Genomic DNA, 10,801 nt, shown 5'->3' on the forward strand with positions numbered 1-10,801 from the left:
CCTGAACGAAGTAGGACGCGACAGCCAGGGTTCCAAACAGCAACGTCTTTATTATAACAGTAGAACTAGATGACAGCGATTCGAAGGGACAAACTGCGCGCCAAGATATTTATATGAACAAGGTAACCAATCGGTGGCCGAGGACTGGGCAGCAACCGCTGACGTCAGTCCCTTGGCCAATCGGTAAGTAACTGAGGCCGGCAACAGCCTCTCGCGTCCTGATTGGCTGGGACGCGCCGAGAGGCTGTTGCTGGCTAGAGACTCATGCATATGTAATTTAACTACTGAATATGCAACAGGGGCTAGGGTCAGGGTGAGGGCGAGGGTTAAGGCTAGAGTTAGGGTTAGGTTAGGGTTAGGCTTAGGGTTAGGATCTGGGTTAGGGTTAGTGGTAGGGCTAGGGTTAGGGCTAGGGTTAGGACTTGGCTAGGGTTAGGGCTAGGGTTAGGGATAGGGGTAGGGTTGGGATTGCTAGCCTGATGGACTGCTGGCTCGCTGATGCCACCTTGTGAACACTACGGCTTGGCTGCTGGGAGGGGTGTCCTTCCCCCTCTTCTTCCCCCCTTCCATCAGGGGCACAGCCTTTTTCAGCTGGATCCAGATTGCTGGGGGAGCTGTGCTTTGGCTGCTACAACCCCTGGCCCTTCAATCATGACCAGCCTTTCGGTTTTCGCTGCTGTACCTAAGACTAACCATGGCCTTTCTGCCTCCCGGTCATCCCCGCCCTCACTTTTGTTCTCCGGACCATCACCTTGGAGCAAGCTGGGTCTTTTGAATCCATCCCCGACCTCACTGAGACTCCCACTTGAGCAGTGGATGAAGAGAATGTGGGCAGGGAGCTTGCTCCGCACCATCCCCAAACTGACATTAGCTTCCCTATCGCTCCAGACTTTTTGGACTCTGCCCTCTCTATGGGACTTTGCAGAGGAGAAGCCCAGGAATACTAGGACTCCCTCTTCCATTTAGCATAAGCCTATACGAACTCCTTGCCCCGCTGTGCAATTTTTTAACTTGTATGGGGAGTGCATGTGATATGGGTGTTATTGTATGATTGCATGAATGAGCCCACTTTTTATTAATCCATTATTGTTGTATTTTTGTGTTTTTAACTGCTACGTGGGGATTGCTTGGGTGTATGGATGTGTTGTATGTCTGAATAGGCTGGGACCACAACCGGGTACCCTCTGCACTGAGTGCACTGCAGAAATGTCAGAGGGGCCTAGGATCAATCCCAGCCTAGGATGTTTGATTCGAAGGGCCTGCCGAAGAATGCGGTTGCCAGACGGAACGACGGGGGGACCATGGACCCGGGAGTGGGCCGGAACATTACGGTCATAACAGGGAGAGGCAGATATGGCGGGAACTTTAGGGCTAGCCATTACCGGGGAAGGAGGGTTCGCTACGTCTCAGAGATCCCTCCTTCCGGCCCTACTAGTTCCACTCCAAGGCCAGATGGCATGGGTAATCAGGGCCCTGGTCTCAGGCTGCTGTTGCTAAATGCCAGGTCTGTGGTTCACAAGGCTCCCCTCGTCCGGGACCTAATTTTAGACGAGGGGGCAGACCTGGCATGTATTACTGAAACCTGGCTGGGCCCGGAGGGAGGTGTCCCCCTCACTGAGATGTGCCCAGAGGGTTTTCAGGTGCTTCATCAGCCGCGACCACAAAGAAGGGGTGGGGGTGTGGCCATTGTTATGCAAGGGTCTCTAGTTCCTCGCAGGATCCCTGCTCCGGAGCTTGTCGGGTGTGAGTCCTTACTGGTGAAGTTGGACCTTGAGGGTCAAGTGGGCTTGTTGTTAACGTACCTGCCTCCCAACAGCATTGCAACAGCCCTCCCCTCGCTCCTCGAGTCAGTAGCCGAGCTGGCAGTTGAGTTCCCCAGGCTTATGGTGCTGGGGGACTTCAATTTGCCTTCGCTCGGTGAACACTCTGATGGAGCGCAGGAGTTTATGGCATGACAGCCATGGGCTTGACCCAAGTAATTCGGGGCTCGACTCACTCAGCGGGTGACACGCTCGACGTATTTCTCTCGGAGCAGTGGAGTTGTGATCTTGGTTTGAGGGGTATTGAGATCTTGCCCCTGTCATGGTCAGACCACTTCCTGCTGAGGCTTGACTTTCGGAGACCAATCCCCCACTGTAGGGAGGAGGAACTGTTTAGGTGGTTCCACCCCAGGTGCCTTATAGACCCTCCGGGCTTTCAGACGGCGCTTGGTGTTATACCTGATACTCTCGTCCACAGTCCGGTCAAGGCCTTGGTCGCTGCTTGGAACTCAGCGGCGTCAGAGGCTCTCAACCGGATTGCGCCTTTACGGCCTCTCCGAGGTAGCGGATCCAGGAGGGCTCCTTGGTTTACTGAGGAACTCCGGGAGATGAAACGCCAAAAGAGACGCCTAGAGCGCCGCTGGAGGGCCAGTAAGTCTGAGTCAGACCGAGCACTGTTAAAAATCTGCATCAGAGCCTACCTTCTGGCAATTCGGACAACAAAAAATACATATTTGCCACTCTGATTGCTTCCGCTCAGCCGCCTTGTTCAGAATAACCCGCTCCCTCTTGAAAGGGAGGGATGCGGGCAACCCTTTACAAGGTAGAGCTGAGGAATTTGTCCAATTTCTCGCGGATAAAGTTGCTCCTGTCCCCCCTCCTGTTTAACATCTACATGAAGCCACTGGGTGAAATCATTTGGCGGCACGGGATAAAATACCACCAATATGCGGATGATACACAGTTGTATCTGTCTGCCCCGTGCCAACTCAGTGAAGCGGTTGACGTGATGTGTCAGTGCCTGGAGGCTGTTAGGGTCTGGATGGGTGTGAACAAGCTTGCACTCAATCCCGACAAGACCGAGTGGCTGCTGTTATTCCCTCCCAATAATTGGCCTTATATTCCAACTCTCAGGCTGGGGGTGAAATTATACGCCCCTCAGACAGGGTTCGCAATTTGGGAATCCTCCTGGACCCACAGCTGACTTTAGAGCATCATTTGTCAGCTGTGACCAGGGGGACATTTGCCCAGGTTCACCTGGTGCATCAATTGCGTCCCTACCTGAACCGGGAGGCACTCAGAACATTTACTCATGCCCTTGTGACCTCAAGATTGGACTACTGTAATGCGCTCTACATGGGGCAGCCCTTGAAGAGCATTCGGAGACTGCAGCTTGTCCAGAATGCAGCCGCGTGAGTGATTGTGGGTGCACCTCAGTACACCCACGTCACACCTATCCTCCGCGAGCTGCACTGGCTGCCTATTGGACTCTGGATGCGCTTCAAGGTGCTAGTCATTACTTTTAAAGCCCTACATGGTATCGGACCTGGGTACTTGAGAGACCGCCTCCTGCCAATTACCTCCTCACGACCGATTAGATCCCACAGATTAGACCTCCTCCGGATTCCATCAACTAGCCAGTGTCGTTTGTCGACCCCCTGGGGGAGGGCCTTCTCTGTAGCTGCTCCGGCCCTCTGGAATGATCTCCCCGTGGAGATCCGTACCCTCGCCACCCTTCAGGCTTTCCGCAAAGCCGTTAAAACCTGGCTGTTCCAGCAGGCCTGGGGCTGATGAGTTCTCAGCCCCACTTGAATGGTTGCGGCTGTTGATGAGTTTTTAATCTGTTTGTATTTGTCTGTCTTTTCGTTTTTTGTATTTCCCCTTTCCCCTATTTAGTTTGTTAGCTGCCCTGAGTCCCCTTGGGGAATAGGGTGGCATACAAGTTCAATAAAACTACAACTAAAACAACTAAAACTGTTTACAAATCCAGCACCCGAATGTCTGACAGGTAGCCCTTTTATAGGGAGCTGTCAGATGGCTCGACCAATCGGCTTGGAGTATTTTCCCGCGGGATTGAAGGACCTTGGTGGAGCCTGTCAGTATGTAACACCTTTTTGGGGAAAAAAACAGACCTTAAATATGTATCAGGTACAGTATGTGAATGTATATTAATATAGTATAAAAATCTTGATCATCATTCATTGTTAATTTCTGGCAAATTTCTAGCCATTCAGAACCTCCTTCGAACATTATAATTTTCTGTCCAAAGGGCCACTTATCTTTGGAGGAATGAAAAGGAACAAGAAAGGAAACCTCCCAAAGAAACACCAGATCTGGAAGAAGTCCACGATGGAATATTGCCTTTCACCTGTATCATTCTGGTTTCCGGTTTGCACCAATGAAGGCATTAAAAATTGGGAAAATGCTTTATGCCAGTGTTTCTCAATCTAAACAACTTAAAGATGTGTGGTCTTCAATTCTCAGGAGTTGAAATCCACACATTTATAAATTGCCTAGGTTGAGAAACACTGCTTTAAGCTTTCTCTTTTAGGCGGTAGCCCCAATTTTAATCAATAATCAATAATCTACATTCTTATGTGGCAGTAACAACAGGAGTCAGCAGGAAAGGAGGCAAAAACAAGTCAAGCTAGCAGCCGCAATCATGCAGCCAAATAGTCCTTTTTAACAAGTGATGAAAGAAATGTCCTTCTGGGTTGAGCTCCAAGTGGGGAAAAAGACACTGGAGACATGGAGGCTGCTTGGAAAGATGGTTTATTGTTGGACAGGGCCACATGGCTTGAGCCCTGAACAGAAAAGGTGATCACATGCTTCAATGTTGGTGGAGAAGAAGAGAAGGGCTGAAGGAGGGGCTTGCTAGACTTTTTATAACCTGTTTAGTCCCACCCCTCTGTTTCCTGTTCCTGTGTAAGAAATGTATTCTGATTGGTTGTCAGACTCCCATGGGGCCGTGCAGGGGCTACTCTCTAGGCTGTTTTGAATCCAGGTATAGATGAGTTCTCAGATGCCGTGTGATCAGTTGAGTAAAGTTCCAACATTCCTTCCCCCTGCAGCTGCAGTGGAGAAGTCTTTATTATGTAAAGGGGACTAGCCCGCCTTCTCAATGGCCCAGTGGGGATGGGCAGGAAGCTACAGGCAACTATTCTGTCTTTTAAAACTGTTTCTTTCTTTTCACATCCAGGGAAATATTCTGCCTTTTCAATATTTCCTAGGATATTTCATTTTTCTGGGAAAAGATGATATCTGGGGGGGGGGGGGGAGAATGAAGCTTCAATCATGCAGCTGGGGCTGCCATCTTGACCTTTTCCTCTTTAGAAATCTCTGCTGTCTGCGAATTATAAAACATATTTTGGCTTGAGAATTCAGGAGAGTCTGAATCTTTGTCTTTCCAGCCTTGCAGAGCCCTTAAGCTTTGTTACATAAGTACCGTATTTTTCGGACTATAAGATGCACTTTTTACCCCAAAAAAGAGGGCGAAAATCTGGGTGTGTCTTATACTCTGAATGTAACTCCACCCATCCGCTCCGCGCATCGCCTTTTCGGGGGGTTCCATGCGGCGGGGATCCTCACTTTCACATGGCGCCTGATTCCTGAAGCTGCCTGGGGAACTGCGATGAAAGCCTTTTCAATGGAAGCATTTTGGGGCTGCAGGCTCCCCTCCCCGATTCCAAAAAGGGCGCGTGCAGAGGCCAAACAAGTGCATCGTGTTTCAGGTGGCAGGCAGTTCCAGCATGCGCTGCCACCTGCAAATGCTTTCCTTCCCAGTTCCCCAGTGCACATCGCAAAGCCACGCGCCCTCCTCTTCCTCCACAGACTCACCGCCTGTTTTCTCCTGGCCAGCACTCTCAGCTGGGGGAGGCAGGGAGAAAAGCGAGAGGGCAGCACAGTGAGGCAGAGGGGCAGGAGCCGGGCGTGGACACAGGGCAGGAAGATTAGAGGCAGCCGGCCGATGGTGGCTTGGTTGCTTGGCTGCTGGCCGCCTGGGTTTCGCAGGCAGCAAAGAAAACCCACGTCGTGGCTCTATTAAGAGGCACATTTCACAGTGGAGTACAATTTGGGGTGGCAGGTGGGGCAGAGAATGGGGTGCCCTGGCAGCCACTTCTTAGAGCCCAAGTCCTTAAGTGTCGCTGCCAGCGACCATGGTTTCACCCCCCCTCTCCCGGATAACAATCGACAGGAGAGGAGAGGAAGCGCGTCGGGCAGTTTCACCGCCACACGCCCCAACGAGCAAGGGGAGGGGAGAGTCCAGCAGCGCCCAGGGCACTTCTTCGCCACTGGCAGGGATGCTGGGCACCCCATTCGTGGTGGGGCACAATTTTGGGGTGGCAGGTGGGGCAGGGGATGCGGTGCCCGGACTTATCAGAAGTCCTTGGATTTTTCTGCGCCTATTTAATTATTTCCAGGCCAACTCAGATTTAACAAATAAGGAGCTTTTCCAGTGCTCCTACTCAATACAATTATTTCTTTGTATTTTTAGCCTGCTAGGTTTGCTTAAGGGTGGCTGACTGATTAAACCATAATATGCCGTGCTTAACAAGAGTCATCTGGTTATCCATTTAGGGTTGCTGTATTTTAGAACAACGGTCAAGTGCTCTTTCAAAAAAGGGTCAAACAGACGCTCAATTGACAAGTTGACGCCCAGTTGACAAGTTAAAAAATATGGAGGGTGACACAGGGTCAAATGGGAGCAGACCCAGAAACAGCTATGGGTTGAAACAGCTATGGGTTGTCATGGGAAGCAGCAATGGGTTAGAGCAGATGTTCAGTACTGCGGAAAGTACTGAGTATCTGAGAACAATACTATTGCATGTCTATATAGCAGCGAAGTCCAGGAAGTTCAGTGGAATTTAGCTGCAAATAAATTGAAATAACGCGACACCCATTTGTTCATTCTGACTAAATTATCAACCCGAAAAACATAATAGGAGGAGTCACAAAAAGAGGATTGCGAACACTAAATCGGCAGTTCCACCAGTGCGACCTGCCTTGCTCCAAGAAGTGCCAAGACGCGAATTAATTTAGCGTGGAAGTCGCGGTGCCAACAGGCGTGACGTCGTTTACGAGCAAAATGTTACGGGGCTGCTTGAGTCACTGCTGGCGAAGGACTTCCATTGTGACCTTCGGTGGTTGGCGGAACCGGCGGGCGCGCTTTTCCACCTCTGCTCGTGTCATGGAGCCTCGCCTCAGCTTTTCTCCCGCCGACCACAGCCTCTTCGATCAGCCGCTGGCCATCTCGGTGGAAGGGCTCCGGCCCGAGCAGGAGATCGGGCTCCGTGCGTCGCTGGAAGATGAGAAAGGGGAGCGCTTCGAGTCGCACGCCTTCTACCGAGCAGACGGCGAAGGGCGGCTGGATCTGCAGCGCTCGCCGGCGCTTGAAGGCGGGACCTTCTCGGGTTTGGAGCCGATGGGGCTGCTGTGGTCGCTGCAGCCGCTAAAACCCCTCAGGCGCCTGGTGAAGCGCGACGTCGAGCGCCCCTTTCTCCTGGAGCTGGAGGTGTTAGAAAGGCTGGGAGCGACTTTGCCTGGTCGCGTCCTGGCCAAGGGCTCCCACGAGCGGAGATTCCTGGCCGACGGGGTGAAGAGACTCCCGGTGCGGGAAGGGAGCATCCGGGCCACTCTTTTCCAGCCTCCCGGTAAACAGCGGGGGACCTTCCTACAGAAATTACTCTATTAATAATACACTCACGTCCCGGAGGATCAGCCGCTAAGAGCGATTTATTTAATCCACTTTTTGGATTCTCACGGTCACGCTGAATTGAGCTACGGTACTATAACTAACCAGACAGGTTGAGGCTGTTTGGATTCAGTGCGTTGTTAGAACTCAGTTTGGTTAGTTGACGTTTACATATTTTTACCCAACGTTTACGCAGCACTACAGGTTGAATCAACCTGTAATGCGACCATATTTTAGCCTAGTTTGTTATATGAACTCAGGGAATAAGATTGAATAAGGCGTAATTCCTGTTATTTATATATTTTTGTGCTTTCAAACCAGTCTTGGCTCCAAGTGACTGCCTGGACTAATCCCTTCAGCTTTTTGGACACAGTTTCTGGAAATTTGGCTTCCTGGGTTTAAGAGAGAGTGACTGGCCCAAAGTCACCCAGTTGGCTGTGTACCCAAGAGAGGCTTAGAAAATAAGAGTCGCCCAATACTCTGGTGCCTTCAGCCTCTACACCAAATTGGCTTTATAATTTCTGATATTAAAATCAATGGAATACAATACACCTTTACACTAGCTCTGGGATCTGCAATTTAGAATAGCCAACGCATTGTGCATTGTATTAATGGGTAGTTTAATAGAGTAGTGGTTTTTGTAACAGGCTAAATCATAAATTCTGATTTTCAAACCACAGTGGCTACCTTTATGTGACAGAACAAGCTAAACAATGAAAACATGCTATCGCTTGGCCAGTTGTTTGAATCAAGCCATGTGCCCTTTTGTCCTTTATCTTTGATGCAGGACTTTGTTTAAAGTATGCTAAGTTCTTAAGAAATCTGTGATAACTAAAAACAATTGCTCTACTTTATATTTCTTGCAGGTAAAGGCCCTTTTCCAGGTATCATTCGGATACCTGGAACTGGAGTAGGGATTCCAGAAAGTTCAGCATGTCTGTTGGCCAATCATGGCTTTGCCGTGTTAGCTTTGCCCTATTATGGATATGAAGATCTTCCTAAGGACATAAGGGAATTGCATCTGGAGTACTTTGAAGAAGCTGTCAATTATATGCTAAAACATCCAGTGGTAGGTTGCTCTATTTGTGGCCTTTTTAAGAGGTTTAGCTGAGATCTCGGGTTTTTTAGCCACAGAAATGTATTCAGTCAGTTGAGGTCAGACTCAGCTCAGTTTTCCAGACAAGATGATTGTCAAAGGGGAAATTGGGTAATGTGTATACTACTATGTTATCCTAGATCAGGGGTGGGCAATTAATTTTCTCAAGGTGCCACAATGAGAAATTGGGAGTGTTGTGGAAGACCACCACACGCACATCCCCACCCTCCCCCCCACCTGCCATCCTGCCCCTCCCCCCACCATCGCCAATTAGGACAGTAAAAGGATGGTCCCTGGGCTGTAAAAAGACCAGTAATTCAACCAGTAAATAAAGGCATTTACAAGACGTCCTTGTTTAGAGACTGATACATTTAGCGACCATTTGCAATTACTATAATGGAAAAGTAATTAATTCCTGGCATTTATGACCTTTGCAGTTCTATGAAGCAAAGGAAAACTGAAGTAAGATTATAAGACTACTGTGGTTTCACTTAGCAATCATTTTGCATCAAAACTATCCGTAATCAGTTGAAAAGAAAAATCATGATTAGCAGCAACATCTATCCCTACATTAGCTCAGCATGTTGCTTAACATGTAAGTTGCTTCAACTAGTGTTATCAGTTAAAGGTTTCCTATATTTTGTAAACCTAGAACTATAGTTATTCTGGGAAATTAACTAAATTCAACTGTTGCTGTATTGTTTGAGCGTGCTGAACATTTTGTGCTTTTTCAGGAACATTTGTTTCAGGAACATTTTATTCCTGAAATAGATCATGGAAAGTTTAAGGATCTTAACAACTCATTTTTTTTTCCATTTGGGGCAGCCAAAGGTATGCAAGAGTAACTGAAGCGTGAAAGCTTTAGGCCAGGGTTGCCAAACTCGATTTCATTGAGATTCGCATAAGGGTTGTGTTTCACCTCAGGAGGCTGAGGTGGGTGTGGCCAGCTTGACATCACTTGTGTCAGGGGGCGTGTGTGGTGGCCCAATCACTCTGCCAGTGAAAATGGACTCCTGTTCTCCATTTTCAGCTGGGACAGCCTTCCCAGCTCTGTTTTCGCGGGCAGAGGCACTACAGGCTGGTCCTTCAATGTTTCCAGGGCAGTCCCGCGGGCCAGATCTAAGCACCCTGCGGCCAGATTCGGCCTGTAGGCCTTGAGTTTGACACCCCTGCTTTAGGCAATTACTGTAACAGAAAGTGAAATAGCATGGATAATTTTCTTACAGGCTCTGTCTGCATAACACATCCTCTGGTTTGCTTAAGGGGTGGCTGACCGATTAAACCATAATATGCCGTGCTTAACAAGATTCATCTGGTTATTCATTTAGGGTTGCTGTATGAACATAGCCGTAGGATCCCATGCAGTAGAAACATTGTTAGCAGTGTGAATCTGATTTTCCTTTTCTTTCTTTCCGTCTGTTTAGGTTAAAGGTCCAGAAATTGGCGTGTTGGGACACTCCAAAGGGGGTGACATCTGTCTCTCCATGGCCTCATTTTTAAAAGGCATCACGGCAATAGTCACCGTTAATGGTTGTATAGCCAATGCAGGTGTAGCAGTACGATACAAGGATATCACCATTCCACCTGTCGGCTTTAATATAAATCGAATCAAAATTGATCAGAATGGGTTCTATGACATTATTGATGTTCTGAACAACCCACTTAAGGGCGCTGACCGCCAAAGCTTAATTCCATTGGAGAAAGCTGAGGGACGCTTTCTATTTATTGTGGGCATGGATGATCATATTTGGAAGAGTGAATTTTTTGCCAATGAAGCTGCCAAACATTTACAAGCTCGTGGAAAAGACAAACCTGGAATAATTTGCTATCCTGAAGCAGGTCATTACATTGAACCTCCTTATACACCACTGTGCCCTGCTTCAGTCCACCTTTTTGTGGGCAAAAGAGTGGTCTGGGGAGGGCAACCCAGAGCACATGCAGCAGCGCAGGTGGATGCTTGGAAGCAGATTCAAAACTTCTTTCATCAAATCCTCAATGGCAGCAAAAACAAATTGTGAATGAATTAGTTATGAGCTGGGTTTCAGCATGTATGTTTCCTAAGCTAAATACTGGAGATGTGAGAATAATGCTGGGAATGGATATAAAATGGCAAGAAGGAAACTCATATGTGATGAATCCCATTTGAACACACTTTATCTAGTTTTCAAATATTTCTGCATTCCATATTAAAATCCTGAAGACTAAGATCTGCATCCAGGCGGTGGCCCTACAGTGTGATCTTATTTATTGGTT

At 48.6% G+C, this 10,801-nt stretch overlaps 1 protein-coding gene across 1 annotated transcript; it reads left to right on the top strand.

The window, feature by feature from the left end:
• The first annotated feature begins 6,753 nt into the window (after nt 1–6,753).
• LOC116512410 (acyl-coenzyme A thioesterase 1-like) lies at nt 6,754–10,598 on the top strand. Its single transcript, XM_032222882.1, has 3 exons — nt 6,754–7,411; nt 8,319–8,521; nt 9,973–10,598. Exons 1-3 carry the CDS (start codon nt 6,847–6,849, stop codon nt 10,564–10,566), a joined length of 1,362 nt encoding a protein of 453 aa, XP_032078773.1. The 5' UTR covers nt 6,754–6,846; the 3' UTR covers nt 10,567–10,598.
• The last annotated feature ends 203 nt before the right edge of the window (nt 10,599–10,801 follow it).

Source organism: Thamnophis elegans, chromosome 1, assembly GCF_009769535.1.
Source record: "Thamnophis elegans isolate rThaEle1 chromosome 1, rThaEle1.pri, whole genome shotgun sequence".
NCBI lineage: Eukaryota > Metazoa > Chordata > Lepidosauria > Squamata > Colubridae > Thamnophis > Thamnophis elegans.